A 22,168-nucleotide genomic window follows, 5' to 3' on the forward strand; every position below is an offset into this window, starting at 1 on the left:
TGTACGTTGAAAAAATACGGAACGCACCTTTCTATATATAAGAGAACAGCACGCGACGCGAACTTTCATTCCTACGTGTAATACTGCCAACATGAATGGGTGAGTTACCATCACAACTATACAATTGACGACGGTTATCCCAGTTGCAAAGAAATACGCTTCTTCTTTCGATATCCTTCCTTGATTTGGCGCCCAAAAATTCATAACTCTATTGAAGAACATTGGTTCTCTGTAGCTATAAAGATAACGAATTTTTAAAATTACTAAATCTGTTATAAATAAACGAATTAAATCATATTAGCGGATTGCGAGCGTCTTCAAAGCGGAACGAACGCGCAACTTGTTGCGGACGCGCATCGATATCGCTGCGAACAGCAGAATGAACTCGTATCATCCTGACATCATTTGGAGATTCGGATATTGATAAAGAGTTATTTATAAGTGAAATTCAAAATCCGTTACGTAATATGGGACAAGAAAAGCAGAGAATTTAGTGATCGTAATTTAAAAAAAAGGCATAGGAAGAGGATGAAATAATTACAAAGTTAATGCGAAGGATGGACGAGAGTATGAATCAAGACAATAAAAGTGGTGAAAGTGAACCAAAATACAAATTGGCGTTTTCTCTGGTCGAAGATTTAAAATCAATTCATCGAGAGTATAAAATGGATGCCAAAATGGAGATCATGGGAGTTTTGAAAAAGCACAAGCATTTGTCTTACAGCTATGCTCCAAACTATCTAGATTATTTTACAAGTCAAGAGCCACTCAGGAATGATTTCTTGCAGCCTATTAATCCTTCACCAAGGGTTTATGACGAGAACAGTAACGCTGAGGATACAATTTATAATGATTTTTTTTCTCAATAGTAATTTTCTAAATCCTGGTACCTATCACCTATTATCAATCTTCTTGAAGAGTGTATTGTGCCCTACAAACACACAACGAAAACGTTGCATTTCTGCGACGTCCTCGCGGCGTGTTCGCGACGCATTCGTTGTGCGGCCGCTCCGTCCGGCATCCGATCGCAAACCGCTAATATGATAAGACTGTTATAGCCACGTGACCCTGAACGTCTAAAAGCATGCGTTACATCATTGCAAAGACCTTTGTTCGGGGGTCTAATACTGAATCAGTTTAGAGACAGATCGCATTCGTTCTTTAGAAATTATCGTTCGCAGTTAACTTAGTTTTGAATTTTTAAGGGTCCTGTACACGGTCAAATTTGTACTTCATACCGATGATCCAGCGCGACTATCAATAATTTCGTTATTTGTTCTTTGTATTGATGCTTTTGTCCTTATCCATGTAGCCTTTTGTTTTTACTGTCCAAAGCATCGACATGTCGCGATGTATGAAGATAAATTCCAAAAGGAATTCTTTTTCGATAATTTTAGTTGGTATTTTTCGCAGTTGTGTTTTCCATGCTTTCAAGATACTGAGATTTAAGGTGTCAAACATCGCTACCAATAATTAAATAGGTTTGTTTAACTTTGCTTTAACAGGCTTGTCACAACAAACAATTACCAAATAAAACTGGCCTACACAATTATTATTATAAGATAAGTGAGAGGTTATCGTATTACATTGGTTTGTTTTTATACGAAAAAATATTTCATACAATAGTTTATTTATTCTGTTATTTAGTTTACATTCAAGTATTAAAAGTGAATCAATCGATTTAGTGCTGAATCAGATGTAAGGAGTCATTGATTCAGTAGATAGAAGAGAAGATAAGAAGTATGCCTTTGGCAGTTCCAAAAGTATTAAAATAAGAAAGATTATTCTAAAGATTATTCTAAAAAGTAAAATCTAATATCTAAATTTGCTATCTGTGACCTGTTTCTCACGATGAAGCGACAGGGTATTTACATCGACAAGATAATGTTCTGTGAAACAATAGAAGTAATAAAAGTTCTTCCGGAAGCTCCTAGGAATAGTGTACTGACCCCATATTCAGTCTTAGTTCCAGTTCTGACGAGCCACATTTGATTGTTCAAAAAGAGTTAAATGATTTAGTACGTGATTTGAAGCTGTTAGAAATTCATGTTTCCTGTCTTAAAGAGTAGAACATATTATTATAATATGGAAAATTCGTTAAGTACCTGAACTGATATCGATGTCAAGCATTCTCCATGTGAATGGTGTTTGTGCACATACTCATCGACATATAGTTTAAAACCTATGAAAATAGAAATTTGACACTATCTAAACCAATTGCCCATTCAGTGATACGAGAATATGTGCCACCCTTCAGATATAATAAATTGCAACCGATACAAGTGGCAGATATGTGATGATTCGAAAATTGCGGCATTAAATTTGAACGGAAATTTCAATAGGAATCTCAAAATATTAAGTATGTGTCTCTTATAGACTCAAAAAACGTCCTTTTGCCTCAGTTTCACATTAAATTTCGGCTTCCTGAAGACTATTAATAAAGAGGGTGAAGGATTTGAATACCTATGAAAGTTGCTGGGCGATATTAAAAGCTTACCTCGCAAGAACTTAGCGCTTGGTACTCATTCGTAAGTTCGTAAGGGGATTTTTGAGCAACAATATGGATGCACACTACAAATGAACTTTAATCGATTAATCAACGTTCTGAATAAGTTCGTAATCAAGCATGAGCATTATAGAGATTATAAATCAGTTACCAACTGATTCGGAATCGACACAAAATTTGATCCGCGATAGACTATTTTCAATCAAAAGGTATTTTGAGGTTATTTTTAATTGAGATGTTCTCACGACACAGTTTAATTACTCTATTATACAGAGAAATTTGTTTGTTAGTACTAATAGACATAAAAAATGATTAAGAACTATTGAAAAACATTATACTTACTCCTCTGTGGAATTTCTGTTAGCTTCGTTGAAATATTTTATAAACAAGCCTACAAATATTGGTTGAAAAAGTCTGGAAAAAAGATACTTTGTAAATATACTATTTATGTCTTGGAAATTTGACGAATGGTTAGATCATTAAGAAGTATTCTTTAAACTGTTAAACTATTTGGAAATTCATAATATATAGTATTGATACCGGCAAACAGTTTAATTTAGAAACAACAGAATTGCGTTTAATGTATACGGATGGGGTGCTTAATACAATACGTCAGGATAACGTGTCATTAAATCGTCCGGTTAAATGTCTAGTAAAAAACTATAGAGATTTTCGGAAGCTATAAGTCTGAGACGAATAGAGCACCTATCAGTTGATTGAAGATCCCAGCTCACAATTTTGATATTACAAATTTAAACATGATCTACAAGATTTTTATTACTTTGTTTTATTGATCTACCAAGGTTAAAACGATCAGATCACTACAGCCCGATTAACACAATTAGATTCAGAACAACAGTGAACGGGATCGGAATGAGCACCCGAACATTCAGATTATGATCATAGTTTCCGAAAAGTCATTATAAAGTCGTAAATATGTCAGTATAAAGAAATATTTTGGTAAAATGACTCTGGCTTGGGGGCTACCATCTTGAATTGGACAATGACCAAATGCAGGTCTCTGTTTTGTTCAGCTACTTAGTAATGTCGTCACAAGCCCAAAAGCAAAAACATGAAACACTGACAATTGAATAAAAATATGATATTTTAGATCGCAATTAATTTTTCATTAATTTACCTAGTGAATACGCATAGGTAGATTAAATTTCGTGTTAACTGCTGACCCTACAGAAATCTGAATATCCACAAGTGGAAAGAACTTTATACATGTGATTTCTTCAGCTCAATTCGGGACACATGTCGGCTTTGAATGCTAATGAAATAATAAAAAAAAGTCGTCATAACATAAGTTTGATGACTATTAGAAGAGAAAAAATGTTTTGTCACCTACAAATAGCTTTTAAATTAAGATTTCTACAAAACGTCACATTATGCAGGTACAATGTAGACAAATGAGAACTTTTTTCCATTCGGAAACCTTGATTTTCTTGTACAATATTATGGATAAAAAAGTTCGTGGATGATAAAAAACTGTTACAAAAAGTAGTTTAATGAATGCTCCATACTCGAAGCTAGAAAATGGTGGGGAAATTATTATTTTTCTCAAATAGCATTATTGCTTCTGATGCTCCCGGATATCCACCTGAAGAAGAACGGATAACCGAAGATAAATGCATCACTGCAAAGTTTCTTCCACCTACTCTAAAAAGTATAATCAAAAGACTAATAGACTTATTAACAGATAGTCGCCACTCCTAGTAGCGATTCAAAAATCAGTGTAACTTCGGCAATTGTTGTTGAAATACAAATAAGTCCGAAATATTTGGAAATCTGGTGCCGCGGAATGTATAAAGAGATAAATATTTGTTATGAAATTTCTGATGAAAGAATCGTATAAGAAATATCTAACTCTACAACATATCAGGAAAATGATGACCACAATATGTAACCACAAATTTAGACTCTTCATTAGTTGCATATCAGTGACGCCGATTTCATTTTTTAGTCTCATTTTAAAGGCCATTTAAAAATGAAGGTGTATAAATACAAAAGGGAGAGGGAAAGCAAGCTATGTCGACATTTCAAAATTAGGAAAAGACTCTGTATGAAGTTATAGTAAGAAGTGAAACTTACAATTCAATACAATCAAGAGTGAATGAGGAATATGATAGACTTTACGTACCAATATACAGGAAAGCTATATTTTGATAAAGTCGATTCTTTCAAAAATTATTAAAAAAAACTAATTTTAAAACAGAAGAGACCTAAAATCAAGAACATTTAGAAGCATTAATATATCAAAAGATCCAAGAAATAAGAAATTAAAGAAATTTATACAGAAAAGTTGATACATTGCATACACAGAAGCTTGGACATGAGAATCATAAAAAGAAGTAATTAATTATCATTCTAAAGCTATATTCTCAACTATACATCAGTATAAGTATGCTGGTCAGTGGAGATAAGTAACAACGGTCATAATGAGTGCCTCTATGTTATATATAGTGCCGAGAAAAGTTGGAAGTAGTAACTCTTATTATAGTATCAAGAAATTAAATAATTGCCAACTCTACAAGCATAAAAATAACAAGTCAACGTAAGCATAATGGTCAGTATATTTCAGACTTAATAAACAGTACAGTGTTAATTGTACTGACCAGTATATGGATGGATATTTACACCTATAAATTCTGATAAACAGACGAAAAACTTATGTATATAATAAAAAATATTTATTGGATTTATATATCGGATCGAAATTTATCAGATATCAGAAACTCTCCGTGGACATATGATTTATGATTTGAGTTTTGCTGCTTCAAATTCTTATCTCTATAAAATTGGAATTTTTAGTTTAAAAACTCACCTAATTGGTATTTCCATGCAAAATATAATTACTCCATATATAAAAAATTCTGGTAAAAATGTTCGAACAATGACTCTACCCATTCTAGGTCTTTTTTTGTGTTCCAAGGCGTAATCATATTCATCACTCCAAATTCTAGAAATTTTCTCACCCAAATAAGAAGATTTGTGCTCTGGTAACGGTTTACTCAAATCATCTTCGGTCAATTCAGTTTTTCTACCTTTATGGAACACTTTTAGAGAGTAAAAAAATGTTACTGCTGATAGAGGATTTGCATTCTCGCGCGGACAAGGAGGTCTTTCTTTTTGTTCCTCATCTGAGTACATTTCTGACGATTTTTGATCGGTGAAGTCAAAAGTACGTTTTAGTGTTTTTACTGCTAACTTTAAATAGCTGTATATAATAGAAATCATATCTCCATTATGCAATCAATAATTACCAAAAAACTATTTTGAATACTTTTTTTTAAATAATATAAATAATCGTTCAATTGTCAAAGTGACAAATATATCGATTAGCAAGGTAAATATTTTAATGATTAATACTATTTTACGTACTTAAAATAATATAAGTGATACGCCACTGGCAATACAATAAACTTCTTTACGGATCATGCAGTTTCCTTTAGAAACAATTTGTTAGGATTTCGATAGATGTCACTATCAGTTACTGTCAAAAATGGTTTTTAATAAAAACAGTGTCAATAAACTAGAAATAAATAATTGTTGTTTCTAAGAAATAAAAATGTTTTCCCATTTTCTAAATACGTGAATAAAATATGGCAATGGATACCTCGAATGAGCTTCTCATCCAAGCAGTATATAAACATGACCTAACTTTAATAAACTGCTATTTACTTAAAGGTAAATATTTATTATACACATTACAGTTCCAATAATGATCTTATTTGAAGGTGCCAGCATTAACAAAATATGTTCTAACGGTATGACACCCTTAGGGGTTGCAGCACAAACTGGAAACTTGCCCCTTTTAAAAGCTTTATTAGAACATCACACTCCTTCGAACAATTTAGATATTAGAAACGAGAATTTCAGTAAGCCACATTACCTTCATTTAGATAGTAACGATCAAAAACGTTATAAGAATATTGGTTATTTTGTGGTATGTAAAGATGTAGAAGAAAATGAATTTGGAGATGGGCCTACTCCAGATGGAATGGAAGCTTTAGAATGGGATATGGAAGTTAATGAAACTGATTTTTCACCCGGTAATATATAGTATTCATAACTCGAATAAACCTTTAATGAACAAATGTCAATTTATTAGATGATAATGGCATAGAAGACAGTTTAAATATGTACAAATGGTACGCCAACATACTAACTCGCACATCTATACTGCTAGATTCACCAGAACGTGACATTTCACGTTTAGATAGACACGGACAAAGTGTTCTACATTATGCTGTTAATACAGGAAATATTGATATGGTTGAATATCTTATGACCACAGCTGGCAAGGATATAAGGTATTTTTTTTACACATTACATCAAAAATTAAAGACTCATTTATTAATTTTTAGAAGGATCTTTCTTTATTTTTTCTTCACTTTATTAGCAATCAAAACATATACAGTTATTTAAGCTAAAGGGATGGCTTCAGATTATATAAGCTCCACTATGATGTGATGAATTCTTCTCTAGTAACAATTCCTCTTTACCCATTTTATAGGTCTGCTAGCCAATCTCTTTTTAACCTTCTACCTTCTTGTGGATCTATAAGTAGATGGAGTAATATGTTTTCATGGTTAGCCAGTTGTTCATGATGTTTTGTGCTTTGTTCTTTTATGACATCTTTGACAAAACTGTTGCTTAAGTCTTTATGTAGGTTAATGCTTGACACATACTATGGTGCATCAGATATCATGAGAAATATTTTGGACTGGCTTCTCTGTTGATGGCTATACTTGCACAACCTCTGCTAGATACCATACATCCAGATAGGCTTGATAGTAGTGAAGCATGAGCACCAATTAACCTATATAACCCTTTTACATTCAGGTCGATTTGTTTATGTATTTGATAATATGGTCTTTCTGTGTGAGCATTGTGTTTAGGTGCATCCCTAAGTATTTTGTCTTTGAAGCTTGTGGTACTTGTACATTATTCAAATAAACAGGAAGGCACTGGTCTTTTCTTAGAATGAAAGTCACTTGAGAGGATTTTGTTTCATTATCTTGATTTTCCATTTGCTCAACCATGGTTCCATGCCATTAAAATGTGGTTAAAATAATTAGGACATACAGTATTTCTATTTTTTTTTTTAATTAGATTTGATTATCATACAACTTATTTCAAATATTTCTAAAATCTTAATATAAGATTTTCAAGTTTTTCTTTCCAATATATATCTGTCTAATCTTTCTGCTTTTTACTTTAATTTTCTTTTTACAAATTACTCTCATTTTAGTTTGGTGAAGTAACACATTGTGTATACTGCATTTATTTTCTCTTTTCATTTTAATAATTTGTTATTAAATTACTCACAATTATATACTAACTTTAGATAAAGAGCCAAATTTGATTACTTTCTATATTGATTGAAAATCGTTATAATATGGGGTTGTTGCTAATCAAATTTATATCATATGAGTGGATGTTGATTTATATTAGATACTAATAAATTACTAACATGAGTTGTATGGGAGCAAACAAAAAGTTACTCTTATATGTGTGTATATTTGTGCAAAGAAAGGGGGACAATTCCTTTCATAGGACACAATCTCTTATATGTTTCTTATATGTTGTTATAAGCCATGAAGTCATGGTCATAAATATAGGACAAAGTGTTAGTGAGATAGATTTATGTGCTTTAAGCCTTATCTCATCTAATTTAACAAAATTTATCACTTTATTTAATCATGCATTCAAATCACAACAAATAACTACTCAAGTGAGGGAACAAGCAAATTTATCTTGTTTGCACTAGCATCCCCTTTAACAATTGTTGAGGATGTTATATTGAGAACCATCTGTTAATATTGATATTTGCAACAACCCTAGTTGTGACTATTAAAAATTAACATATTTTTCTCTTCTGTAAGTGTAAACCAATGTGATGCTTGCTGCTTTAGTCCCTTACATATGGCAGCTGCAAATGGAGATATAGAAATGACAAAGTGGCTTCTGAATAAAGGAGCTAATGTAAATGCTGTTGGTGGAAGGCACAGACAAAATGCTCTACATGTAGCTACTAGAGGACCTTATTTAGCATTAATGAGGATTTTGGTAGAAGCAGGTATATTTTAAATCAATATATTAATAAATGTTATTGATAAAGATATTTTTTTGATTTTTTTAAGGAGCTGATGTTAATGCTGTAGATGTAGAGGAACATTCCATTTTAACGTGCGCTGTCCGTCAAGGTTGTGAAGAAACTGTCAGGTTTCTTGTTAGGAAAGGAGCAAGGGTTAACCATGAAGAATCAGGTGGTGTAACAGCGTTACGGTTGGGTATTTGGGCAAATAATTCTGCAGTGGTACATTTTTTTCCTATTTATATCTTATTTCGTAGCAAATAACTATTTTTATAATACACTTTAGTTATATTAATCTTTTTAACTTACTTTCATTGTATTAAATCCCTTTTTTGTAAAACAAAACTAATTACTTCATATTTTCTAACTGTTATATTAAACACCCATCTTCTACAGCAAAACATCTTGAAATTCATCTGGACCAACAACTAACCTGGAGCACACATGTACTAACTAAGAGAAAGTAATTGTAACTAAAACTCAACAAATCGTATTGGTTAATAGGCAGTAGCTCCAGGATTTTGAAATGGGGGGGAGGTTGCCAGATATTTTGGGGCTCTTCCTACTCTCAGAGTCAATAAAAAAGGATCTGAGGTAGGATTTCAGTCTTCTTAACGTCGAAAAAGACCTTTCACTTGTGGCAGTCGTTACTAGCAGCGTGGCAAATATTTTGAGTAAATTGTAGACTGCTGGTAGAATAGTTTTGTCACACATATTTAGCGCTTCAACAGCACATTTCAGATATTTTTCCTGTTGATTGACGTACATATACCATACCGAAATTTCACCTAATGCATCTCCTCACTGCAATCGATATCTGTGGCATACTTGGCAACAAGTTGTTTCACTTCCTTCTCGTTATCTTCAGATAATGTCAATTTATCTTTTGTTGGCAATAGGTATTGAAAATATTTCAAAATGCCTTTGTGTTCAATGAAATGAGATTTCAGTTGTTAGTTGATGAATTCATCCAAGAATGGTATGAATACAGCTATTCAGTAATAAACTTCAGGGTTTTTGGTTTCCACATTGCACATTAAAGTTGGTAGACCTGCTAGACGTGAGATACGCAATACTCTCTCTTCAACTGCAGAAGCGTATCCCATTGTGTTTGCCAAGTCCAAATGTTCTGACTGCAAAAATCGGCGCAAGGGTGCACTGATACTAAATATTTTTTTACAACATGAACTGATACAATGAACTCTGAGCTCTGAATTGAGCATAGCAGTAGATTAGCTTTAAAGGCAGCTTCAAGATCAGGCCATTGGGAGATTTTAAAAATACTGTCAATTACTGCATCATACAACTCCATAAAAACAGAGACACAGTCATAACGCTCAACCCATCTTGTGGGGCAAACAGCTTTGAGCCTCGTCTTGGTACTTTCGGTTACTTTTGACTCGATTGATTCTTGAAGAACGTTTAATCTTTTGGGTGATGCGTGGAAGGTGTAAGCGCTATTGATGATACCCAAACAATTTCTGATGCTTTTGATATCACATGCATTTGAGACATCCAAATTCAGTACATGGGAACTGCAGTGCATGTTCAAAGGGATATGATTCCCTGATGACAGCTTGGACGCCATTAAAATCCCCACTCATAGCGCTGACTCCGTCGTAACCTTGCCCCCGCATGTACGTCATATTTTACTCCTAGTTTGGAAAGGGTATGCAAGTAAGTACTATTGTACTTACCTTCATTTCTATCTGTCGTTGGTTTGTGCAGCCATGCTGACATTAACTTAGAACACGTAGTTGATTTTTCATCCCTCCGTTTTTTTTTCTCTTTTTTTTTCTGCGCCACTTTTATAATTGCGTTTCATATTATAATAGAACGCTCACAGATTAACAAACAGCAAAAAAATCTATGACAAATACAATGCAGTAAACGGAAACGCTTAGGAGAAGTCAGTGAACTATAAGGAAGAAGTGTTTTTAACCACTGTCACTTTTTACTTAAAGCGTTGTTAAAGGTTGTGTGGCTGGTCAAACTATATAGAAGAGTGGATCACGTGAATACGGGAAAAACTCATGATTTATAGTAAACATTCAATTTATGGTTTTTTCTAACAATAACTCCTACTATTTTGAATTCTACGTCCTGTAATCGATATTATTGACTTATTTATTTACTTTCTTACTCGATTTTGGGGCCTCTTTCTCCGGCTCAAGAGGGGGGGTTGTAACCCGGAACCCCCCCCCCGTGACTACGCCAATATTAATAGGTCGAAGATTATATAAGAATTATTGTTATGCTCCATAGTATGGACGTTATTGATTGTGATCTTTAAATCAAGTCAGTTAAAAAAGAAATATCTAACTTTTTCCAGAAATATTTTCACAGCGTTGAAATCCATTCCAACACATTGGCTCAACCTCTAATGAGACCTTCCACCTAACAAAGGCACCTTTTGTGTGATCTGCTTGACATTTTTTAGTGCCATAGTGATGTGTTGTGTAGTTATCACTCAATCAAACTATTTTTTTTCAAGTGGAATGAAATCACCAATGGGCAATTTTCCTACAAGATAACTTATATATTGCTTCGAACTAATTGCTTATTGTAAATTCTACAAATTGCAAATAAAAAGGGGCTGTTAAAAAATATTTCATAACTCTGTACTTGCTATTTTTGATATATTATTTTTTTCTGTTATTTCTTACATAATTTATGCACGATGATGAAATATCACACAATCTTACAATCTTTGCTTTTATTTTATCCAATCATAAATTTTTTTGGTTGCTTTTTTTTAGGTGAAGATCCTCTTAGAAAATGGAGCTCGGGTTATTCACTCTCATCATTTGGTACATGTGGCAGTTTCAAACAACAATCTAGATATTATAAAAATGTTGGTTGAATCAGGCGCTATGGTTAATTCTAGAGACGATCAAGGACAAACTCCTCTTATGCTGGCTTGTTCAAGAAAGAATTTTGCTATTGCCAAGTAAGAAATACATTTGGTTGAGTCTCTATTAAATTTAAAGTATGTCTACAAAAATAAAAGACGGTATGGTGGTTTCAATAAAGAATAACTTTTATAAATAGGGTTTTTTAGGAAGCTATAAAATGATTTTGTGATATAATTTAGTGGCAAATTAAATATTTCGATTGGGAAAAGTTATTTTTAAAAAACTTTATTCACAACAAAACATTACAAATAACAATCTTAGAATGAAATTTTTTAAGAACAATTTATCCAAATCGAAATATATAATAGGCGTAGCCAGTAGGATAATTATAATGTTGCTATGAATTATGATTCAATCAAATAACTTCATTCAAAGATTTTCCTTTGTAACATTTTGTTATGAATAAAGTTTTTAAAAACGACTTTTCCGAATCGAAATATATGATTGGCGCAGTCAGTGGAAAATTATTATGTTGCTATGAATGATGATTCAATCAAATAACTTCTTTCTAACATTTTCATTAGTAATGTTTTGTTGTGAATAAAATTTTTTAATAACAACTTCTCCAAATCGAAATATATAATTAGTGTAGTCTTTTTGTTACAGCCTATTTGACTTTTTTAACCATAAAATGAAACCTAACCCTTTTCGAATATAATAAAAATCTGATCAAATTGTAGTTATTTACTACAGCATAATATTTTCCTATATAGTTTCATAGAGTGAAGATGACATAATTACCTGCTTATATATTTTTTAAGATACTTACTTTCACACGGTGCTGATGTAAATGCGGCCAATCACATCGATGGGAAAACTGCGCTGCATGTATGTGTGCAAGACGTCAGAGAAACAAAAAGCATTTATCAACTTGTGGATTTATTGGTAAAGTATGGAGCGGATATGAACGCTTCTAGTTACCAAGGTAACGTTCTTTTTTATTCGATAATTCTGGAGAATAGGAGTGCTGCTATAGCCTTGGTTCAACACGGAGCAGACGTAAATATTAGAGACGAACGAGCTTATGTTGATAATTTGAGTCTAGCAAAAAGGCACGGGGATTTGGAGTTGGTCAAATTGTTGGTTAGTATTCATTTATTCAACATCTAAATATATCTCATTTGTTTAAGCAACCGTTTTATTACTTTTTTAGAGAAATTTATAAGAATAATTGATCTGATGAGATTATTTATCCAACTTTTTAAATAATTAAACCAAAACTATTTAAAATGATCTAATCTGAACAATGTTTCTCAACAGAAGATAGTTGCAATTTCATGTTGGTGTTCGACGCTAGCTTAGAGCGTCAAATAAGGTCACGTGGTATAATTTCTACTGGAGCGCCATCTTAAATTAGTAAAGCGCCAAGATTCGAAACTCGAAAAAATACAAACTTGTCAATAGATGATTTATTAAATAGTTGTTTAACTATATTCTTCACTTAACTATAAAGTTTTTTCACTATAATACCTGATTAAAGTTGCTAAACAATGTTTACTTTTGACGCTGAATCGATTTAAGATGACGCTCCAGTCAAAATTGTACCATTTGACCTAACTAAGCCAGCGTTGAGCACCTTACTTTAACTCCATAATCTTTCCATCAATTATTTTTTATATTGTTTTATATATTTGAGGTTAAGTTTTTCAACTTTTAGTAAAAATACAGACAAGTATCGCACATCTAAATTACAAAAGCTTTTTAACCTTAACACATAATCTTTTCTTTAGATAGATAGGCCTGATTAGGGGTTATATTAAACTGCAACCTTAAGATTTATTGTGTCCCCTCTAGAAAATCTGTTTTCAACATCTAAAGCCCCTGTTCCAGTTCTAAACTTTTAATGAACTCAAATATATTTGCTGACTTCAAGGAGGTTAAATATTTCTAATGCGATAATGCCGTGTTAGGAAGCCGGTGATTGGGTGTAGCTTATTTTTGCTTAGATCCAAATACTTTTTAATAATCTAGACTGAACTTCTTTGTGTAAATTTCAAAAATGTGTTGGAATAATTTTCCAAAATAGTTTACTCCATCTAGTGAATTTACTTGTCATAATGATCACTATGATTATAGGTGTATGGAGGATTCAAGCTTTCCGATATGACCTGGGATCCTCGAGCGCTGCGGACCAAATCTCCCGATTCAGCCTGTGATTTTTTAGTTAATATAAAAATGAATCCCTTAAATTTACGAGAAATTTGCCGGATAGCTATAAGAAAACAAATAGGGTCCAAAGGTTTGATGTCTCGTATATTAGCACTGCCCCTACCTACGGTTCTACAAAGGTACCTAGCGCTAGAAATATTGTAATAAAAGTGATCTCTTTAAATGTACGATTTTATCTAGTCATTAGATGTCTAATTAAATATTTCTTTTTTTATCTTTATTTATTAAATAGACTATATCAAAAGTAAAAATATAATTGTTTTATTTTACCAATGAAAAGTGAATTTTACTGTGATCTCATTATTTCACATGAGGGGCTAAATTAGGTTTAGCAACCTTGACCTGAATTGGTCGTGGATCTCGGATTGGATTTTTTATATATTCTATGTATAATTCTGCTATTTCTTCGAGACAATCTACTGTGTCGCTTTATAGCATCGTTGTTCTGTCAAAACAGGACACCAGCAGAGTAGATGCTCGATGGTCTCTTCAACTTTAGATTCTTTACAATAGTTGTGACTCCTAACAGTACATGTCCAGTTATCAGTTCAATGATTTCCAAGGATTATTTCGTGAATCTTATCTTCTTTGTTTGCTTTTCATAGATAATTGGCCAAATCGCTCTAGATATCATTTCTGTTTGAGCAAATCTCCTGATGTTTAGCTTTGATAGCAATAGCACCATCAACAATTTCATACCCTGGTCTCACATTTTGCAAGTCTATCTGGTCATTTCCATTTCATAGTGTCCAGATACCCTGACAGGTAAATATCACTTTCAATTTTGGTTTTCCTGATGCTATTGGTTCTAAGGCTGCCTAGTTGTTTGTTGCTTTGGCTTGATTCACCACTCAATAGCATTCTCCATTTGGTAAATGTGGGATTAGCCCCTCAAAAACTGTAGATAATTGAGTTTTTTAATCATTTGAGTCAGGTTGTAGTAAAAAAAAATTATAAACTTTAAATCAATTTAATCCAATGCATTATTAGAAATCTAACCTAAAAAAGTGAAATAGCATAGTATTTTTCATTAGTCCCCAATATCTGGTACATTGCCTCTATTATCTTTCATTTCGTTTAAAATTGGAGCCACACTCAGAAGTTTTTTGCAAATACCATAATGTTTGTTTTCAGCTGCACGATGAAGTGCAGTTTTACCATCCGAATCTTTGATCAAAGGATTGGCATTATTTGATAACAATAAATCCACAATATCTTCTTTACCTAAAACATAATGACTAAAATACTGGAACAATAAAAATTGGTTTCCTTGACATACAATATGGCCAGACAAAAACCAAGCAAAGTTTAATTTATTATTTCGTTTGGAAACCTGCATCGAATGTAAAATCAAAGTATATACATCATATTTGGCATCAAAATCTTTGTTTGACCACCCAATATATTCAAAAGAAATATTTCTTGAATAAATAATGGTAAGACATCCAGTTAAATATACCATAATTAGATTATTTTGCAAAATAAAGCCAAACTGCACTAATTTTTTAACTAAATTTGAAATCAGCAACTAAAAAATTTTATGTTTTATACAGACACATTCAGAGAGAAGAAGAACAATATTTGACTTGATATGAGTAATAATAATTTTGAAAGAAATTCAAAGAAATTTTAGCAATTCCAATTGGTTTGGAAATCTAGTGCAGAATTTTCAACTCGATACTAAAAATAATAAAAATCAAATATACAATATTAGTAAAGTGGAATTTAAAAATTAAAAAACTCTACACTGCAATTACAATGTTACTGTCTTCAGAGACATAATTTTTTTGACTTGTCGAATCTGCAGTGTACGGAACTTATATTCTAATAATAGTTAGATTTCACAAAATCAAAAGAAATGTATATTAAGCAAATAATGTGGATCTCTGACAAATTTTTAAAAGGCTAACACAAAATATGAATAAAAATAACTTTACAAATATTAATTGGTAATGATGATATCTAATAAAGACAAAAGATTTAGTTGTTACAATCCATTGTATGAAAATATTTAGATCACCTAAAATTTAAACATTGAAAAATATTACGTACCAGTTAACGCAGCTCTGCACAAAGCTGTAGAATGCCCCTTAGTAATAGCATCTACTTGTGCTCCATTCTCTAATAAGAATTTACAAACTGCGAAATGTCCATTTCTAGCTGCATAATGCAAAGCAGTATAACCAGCTGAATCCTTCATGTTAACACAATGCTTATCTTTTACCAATTTCTTTACTCTTTCCAAATCTCCGTACTGTGCAGCATACCAGATACCTCTTTCGAAATCCATTTCATCCAAAGATTGGGTGGCCACTGTGTAGGTGGAACATGTGCAATTGTGATCACATTCGTTTTGGGATTCCATATTGGATTATCTTCATATACAGAAAGTCTGATATGGATAATAGCATAAATAGATAAAACTACGTAAAGTATTATATAATTATCTTAGTAAGTGCTGGTTAATTAGACATATTGATAAATTTTTTTGATTTTTGTTTTGGTATTCAAATTTTGATTTTATACATTGAAAATTACTAAAATACACTTTTCATTTTTCATGAAAATACAACAATAATATGATTTTAGATTGAATAAGATGTTTAAACAAAGAAAAGAAAACCAATTTTCAGTATTTGGTACATTTAACTATTAATTTAAATTCCAAAAAAAACATAGTAGTTCAATAATTGTTATTAAATTTGTTAGTAAAATTTAATTAACTCGTCTTTTCCCTAGTAACATTAAAATAAACAGAATTTAACACCCATCAATCAAATTCAAAAATTGTATCAAAAAATGTGATCAATATATTTAGTAGCAAACATCAGTAACTCTACTTCCAAACACAAACTATAGATACTAGATGTGATGTTAATTTAATTAATTTACTTTTAAACAGAAGTTCCTTATAAGGCAGCTAGTACCCTTCAACACTAGAGAAATGTTTTTCAAGCTGAAAAAAAAACAAAACCTACAAACTTCAAACTTGATACATTGTATGAACTTACACTGGTAAATTATTTAGCAAAAATGTTTTGTGTATTAATTTTTTCACTACTTTCATGAAAATAAAATGTTTTGTAAAATATGCTTTTCTTTGAATTTGCTACTTTACTGTTTTCTTGAAGTTTAATTAATACTTAACTACTAAGTACTGCTTAAAATACTGATGCCAAAATTATTTCAAAATTTAATCAATCCTTACAGCAAATTAATATTTTTAAAACGAGTTATTTTCTAATTTTCTATAGTTTGTAAAAAAATTTGTACACCAAAAAATTAACCCAATGTTGAAGACAACAAACAATATGATTTCATAGAACACAATTATCACTGCAAGTTTATACAATATATGAATGACAGCGAATAAATAAAATAACTGAATTTTATATTTATATGTTTTAATATTAATTTTGTATGAATAATTCAAGGTGGTTAGTGTGGAAGAATTGGTTGATCGACCTAACACAAACCTTTCATTAATCTTTTTATATTAAATACCAATATTTTGTTATTAATGGTATATAATAAATGATTTTTCATATTAGCATGAAATGGCAGGTAGGTTAAAAAACTCAACAGCTTAATCCTCAAAGTGCACTAATTTCTTTAGTAGTCAATTTGAATAAAAATAAAATAAGTTCAATGATCATAAAACTATATCTAGAACCTATAACTTACATGTTGCAGGAGAGTTTCTGGATACCATGTATAAATTACAATTACCTTAATAAAAATTTAGAGGTATTTATAGAGCATAAGAAAATATGTGTTAAAAATATAATTTTTTCTATAGAGTTCCAAAATATATAAAATAATTTGAATATTTTGTATAAATAGAAAATGGTATATGACTCAAAAGATATCAGCATTCCGTTATTTATGGTACATAGATTAACCAGTATTTATTAGCACTAAAAACTACTCCAAGCGTATTGAGAATCTTAACATTATTGCATTTAATATGTATCATTTAACATCAATCACATGTTTTATAATAAATCAGAAATTACAATTGTTTTGCAAATTGATAACAAACTGTTGTAGGTATATTTAAAAGGTGATCATAATTTTTTTCAAATTAAATTACATTCGAGTATAAACAAAATATGTGACAAAATAATAAAACTGATAAATATTGATATTGACTTGATCTAGTATTAACTAGAGCTAAACCTCTCTTTGTAATGTCCACACAACTTCAGCTTCACCAGTAGTTGCAACAACTCTGTATCCCAATTGCCCCAAGGCATTCACAATGTCTAAAGGAGGAGCTTTCAATAAAACTCCATTTATAACATCTTTTTGTGAATTTGAAAACTTTTTTACCAAAGCCTTTGTCTCAATTTCATTTAGACCAAAAACAGCACTGTCCGAAGCGTATATAGATCCTTTAACTACCACATAGGCATAAGTGGTAGTAGCCAATAGTACACTTGTAGGTATATCCATGTTTTGTATGTTTATACTTCTTCTGGGGCAGACAATTTATGTTCTATTTTATAATCAGTCAACTTTTCGTTACTTATGGGCTCTGGTTCAGAAAAATCTTTTCTCATAGTCCACATATATTCATTATAATCTTGTTTTACACTGGTAGATGATGAAGCGACTACTCTGTAACCTAAAACTTCTAACGCTGTTAACATAACACAGGGATGTACCATGTACACTATAGTCGTGTCATCACAATATCCACCCGATGCGAATCGTTTCAACTGTTCTATATCGTCAGTTTTCAAGCCAGAAACTAAAACTCGCCATGGAAATCTTTGACCGTAAGCCGCTAGGTTACCCCGTACTATAATGTACGGCATTTGAAATCCACTCCTATTTATTTTATCTCGATGGATTTATGACTACTTCAAGTTTTTATCACTTATTTTCTAATTATCAAAATTATGGAAATATTACAGCGTTTGTAAACAAGGTCGATATATATTAACCTCCCACGCATCTGGGTGGGTTCGATGGTTTATGTCTAGGGTTTTAACTTTTTTTTCTACCTACCTGTTCTGTATAATTTAAATTTAGTTACATGGTGTTACATCAAAATGCGACAATATTTCGGATTTTTTTTAATAATAAAAAATAGAAGAAAAACCAGTGGCGGGTTTTTCATAAAATTAATTGGATAATATTTAATATATAAAAATGTAGTTTTTAGAGAATACCCAAGATATATATTCGAACAGTTTACCTCAAATGCATGAAATCCAATTAGTTTCAAATTTGGTTGATGTAGTAACAATTTTGAATAAACAAGAATATATTTTAAATTGGAACTATTTGTAGGTGGCACTGTTATCGGAATAGTACATAAGTTGCCTCTATTGTGACAACAGTCTGTGAATCTATTATAAATGTTCCATGTTGATTTGACACATTGATAACAACATTAGATTAGCATACAGATTACTGTGGAGCCCGGTCTAGTCGGACTGGCGACAAGTAAATTGATTTTTCATTTCAATTAACTGGGTAATTGAATTCTATTAAAACATGCAGAACGTAATAAACAGCGTTAAAGGCACTGCATTAGCAGTAGGTGAATACCTTACGCCTGTTTTGAAGGTAAAACTTCATTTAATTTGTTCTTATTGTAATTGTTTATAAAAACTTTTTCAAACATAAAAATGTGAATTATTGTTGTATTAATAAGTCTTGCTATTTAGGAATCAAAGTTTAAAGAAACGGGAGTTCTTACACCTGAAGAATTTATTGCTGCTGGAGATCACTTGGTGCATCATTGTCCAACTTGGCAATGGGCTGGAGGAGATGAATCTAAAGCAAAATCGTACTTACCGAAAAATAAACAATTTTTAATCACAAGAAATGTACCGTGTTCGAGAAGATATGAGCAAATGGAATACTCAAGAGAAATGGAGAAACTTATAGGTAACAATCTAAATCAATTGGGAAACATATTATGTAAATATTCATTTATTAATTTCTGTAGAATCTGATGATGCAGATAATGGGTGGATAGATACTCATCATTATGATAAAGAAATGTCATCTGTAGAAAACAAAGTATCTGAAATGACTTTAGAGAGTACAAAAGCGGAAAGTATGGAAGAAGCTGCCCTGAAAGATAATTGTGATGATGATGAAGATGAGGATGATGAAGAAGCAGCAGATATGGAGGAATTTGAAGAAAGTGGTATGCTGGAAGATGATCAGGTAAAGTGGTAACTAATATTGATGAAGTTTGTCTATTTTACATAAAATCTTTTAGGTTGCCAAAGTAATTGAGCCTGTAGAACTGAAAAAAAATTTAGATGAAGATGGTGAAATTGTGCGTACTAGAACTTATGATTTGCATATTACTTATGACAAATATTATCAAACTCCTAGATTATGGCTTACAGGCTACAATGAAGTGAGTAATTTTTTTTATGAATTACTTTCAATAATTAGTAACTTTCCACATTGTAGAAACGTGAACCACTAACTGTAGATGAATTATATGAAGATATTAGTAAAGATTATGTACAAAAAACTGTAACAATGGAAACACATCCTCACCTTAGTGTACCAAAAATGGCTAGTGTTCATCCGTGCAGGTAAATAGTACATCAAACTAACTCAAGTAAAAAATTATTTTCTTAAACTTTTTACTTCTTAGACATTTCTATATATTTTAGGTCTTCTTTATTTTAACTTTCTTTTAAAAACTTGGAAGTTTTGACATACTTCAGTCTTTATCTGTTTTTAAAAAATTTCAATTAAAAGAGACCTGAAATTAGGACAAATCATCACAGAAAGTAAAAAATTATATTTGATATTTCATATATTTACAAGTTTTAGGTTGGGTAATAATAAAACAATTGATGATTGATTGATGTATCAGTTTTTGTGATAATCGTATAGTTCAAAACAGCTAACTTTGTATTATTCTTAATAAAACCCCGAATTAAATTCTACAAATATATCACTGCTTTCACACCTCCGCGACCTGGATCATTTAATCCATTGTGTTCAGCTTTTCCTCACTATGTGGTCGTGAAATTAAATTCCACAGTTTTCTATTGATAATTGTGTGCGTGCGTTTTGCTATGCCGTCCCTTTAAATCAGCTACCTTTTGTATCTTTCTCATAATTTCATTTCTCCATCTTACTGATACATCTGAAGTATTTAATTTGGGATATAACTGTATATACACTAGAAAACTGATAAAATTTGTGACTTAGGTAACAAACTGCAAATTGAAACACAAATACAATCAAGAAGTCATTGGTTAAGTGGCCAAAATTGTTTTTAAAGCCAAATGGACATATTGGATACATTCCACTCAGAACCCACTATGTTCTCCACTACAATTGTTGAAATTCCCATTTTACTAAAGCAGAAAAGTGTTGTAGGCGAGAGCCACAACATGGTGGCTTGGTGAAGACATATAGCTTGGAATAAATATTTCACATAATAAAATTGCATTCAATATAAATTTCTGTGGTGGCATTTTTCATAAAACTGACTGCACTTCTACTGCTTAGGGATTGTAAACAGTGACTTGTTTCGTCCAATTGCTTCAATTGCCACTATGTTTTGATGAAAGCCACCTTACCCACAAAAATTTTATACCCTAAATATTTCATGTTATAAATTTAAAGTTGTTTTGAAGTTTTACATTTATTTATAAAAAATACTATTTTGCCAACTCATACTTTTACAAATACCAATTAAATTAATTACCACAACAAACATGAATTGTTTGTTGTAACATAAACATTGAGTTTATCTATCTCCAAGTCTAAATAAGAATTTACCTATATTTCGAAAGACTGTCTAAGTAAGTTGTTGATTTTAATCAAATCACATACCAATAATACTCATGTCTATTGATATTATATAATCTAAATGTATTTTAATTTAATTATTAAATAAACTAACCATTGAAATTAAAACAGTAATTTACAGGGTGTTTACATTTCTATTGAGCTTTAGTGAGCTTTGTATATCTTAATTTGATAAGGTAATAATGTTACAAGAAAATGGAAACACTTATAATTTCAAATATAATCATTCTATTATGTGTATATAAATTTGACGATGCTTGTTTCTGATCAACTAACAAAATGAGACTTAAATTTAAGAAAAAATTGATTTTGTATTACATAATTCAGATTTTATTGAACATTTCTCACTAAAAAAAAATTTCAACAAACTTTTTATAATTTTTTTTAGACATGCAGAAGTCATGAAGAGTATCATAGAAACTGTAATGGAAGGAGGAGGAGAACTGGGAGTGCACATGTATCTAATTATATTTTTAAAATTTATGCAATCCGTCATACCTACTGTTGAATATGACTACACTCAGAATTTCACTATGTAAATTTGATATTAGCTGTATTATTAAAAATTGTTAAATATTAAAATGTTTTAAAAAACACATCAAAACTGAACAGAACTTACATTTAATATGTGAAAAACGATACAATAAAAAAATTAAATTTTAAGTTTAAAAT

General features: G+C 31.2%; 6 protein-coding genes across 8 annotated transcripts in view; 2 read left to right on the forward strand and 4 right to left on the reverse strand.

Moving 5' to 3' along the window:
- Window positions 1-5,804, reverse strand: part of LOC130900966 (probable multidrug resistance-associated protein lethal(2)03659) — a 36,929-nt gene extending 31,125 nt beyond the window's left edge. For both annotated transcript variants that reach the window (XM_057811997.1, XM_057811996.1), the window contains exons 1-3: window positions 5,334-5,804; window positions 2,849-2,920; window positions 28-235 (exon numbers count right to left, since the gene is read on the reverse strand). In XM_057811997.1, the coding sequence (XP_057667980.1) occupies window positions 28-235; window positions 2,849-2,920; window positions 5,334-5,746 (693 nt within the window). In that variant the 5' untranslated portion in view covers window positions 5,747-5,804. The remainder of the gene's footprint in view (window positions 1-27; window positions 236-2,848; window positions 2,921-5,333) is intronic.
- Window positions 5,805-5,991: 187 nt separating this feature from the next.
- Window positions 5,992-13,944, forward strand: LOC130900799 (putative ankyrin repeat protein RF_0381). Its single transcript, XM_057811676.1, has 8 exons — window positions 5,992-6,196; window positions 6,247-6,561; window positions 6,621-6,822; window positions 8,398-8,591; window positions 8,656-8,831; window positions 11,369-11,559; window positions 12,286-12,607; window positions 13,601-13,944. Exons 1-8 carry the CDS (start codon window positions 6,112-6,114, stop codon window positions 13,835-13,837), a joined length of 1,722 nt encoding a protein of 573 aa, XP_057667659.1. The 5' UTR covers window positions 5,992-6,111; the 3' UTR covers window positions 13,838-13,944.
- Window positions 13,945-14,644: 700 nt separating this feature from the next.
- Window positions 14,645-18,782, reverse strand: LOC130901077 (ankyrin repeat domain-containing protein 39). Of its 2 annotated transcripts, XM_057812164.1 has the most exons (3): window positions 18,707-18,775; window positions 15,746-16,085; window positions 14,645-14,917 (listed from the first exon to the last, which is right to left on the reverse strand). In XM_057812164.1, the coding sequence occupies exons 2-3, from the start codon at window positions 16,056-16,058 to the stop codon at window positions 14,724-14,726; spliced, it is 507 nt and encodes a 168-aa protein (XP_057668147.1). In that variant the 5' UTR covers window positions 16,059-16,085; window positions 18,707-18,775; the 3' UTR covers window positions 14,645-14,723. The 2 variants fall into 2 exon arrangements, with proteins under 2 accessions (XP_057668147.1, XP_057668146.1); XM_057812163.1 differs by having other exon boundaries at window positions 15,746-18,782.
- On the reverse strand, window positions 17,867-18,148 carry LOC130901079 (uncharacterized). The gene has a single exon (XM_057812167.1). It carries the CDS (start codon window positions 18,146-18,148, stop codon window positions 17,867-17,869), a length of 282 nt encoding a protein of 93 aa, XP_057668150.1.
- LOC130901078 (uncharacterized) lies at window positions 18,160-18,513 on the reverse strand. The gene has a single exon (XM_057812165.1). The coding sequence runs from the start codon at window positions 18,511-18,513 to the stop codon at window positions 18,160-18,162; it is 354 nt and encodes a 117-aa protein (XP_057668148.1).
- Window positions 18,783-19,039: 257 nt separating the features above from the next.
- LOC130901075 (ubiquitin-like-conjugating enzyme ATG3) lies at window positions 19,040-22,167 on the forward strand. Its single transcript, XM_057812162.1, has 6 exons — window positions 19,040-19,270; window positions 19,372-19,594; window positions 19,656-19,879; window positions 19,935-20,078; window positions 20,135-20,262; window positions 21,885-22,167. Exons 1-6 carry the CDS (start codon window positions 19,199-19,201, stop codon window positions 22,033-22,035), a joined length of 942 nt encoding a protein of 313 aa, XP_057668145.1. The 5' UTR covers window positions 19,040-19,198; the 3' UTR covers window positions 22,036-22,167.
- The last annotated feature ends 1 nt before the right edge of the window (window position 22,168 follows it).

Source organism: Diorhabda carinulata, chromosome X, assembly GCF_026250575.1.
Source record: "Diorhabda carinulata isolate Delta chromosome X, icDioCari1.1, whole genome shotgun sequence".
In the NCBI taxonomy this organism is placed as follows: domain Eukaryota; kingdom Metazoa; phylum Arthropoda; class Insecta; order Coleoptera; family Chrysomelidae; genus Diorhabda; species Diorhabda carinulata.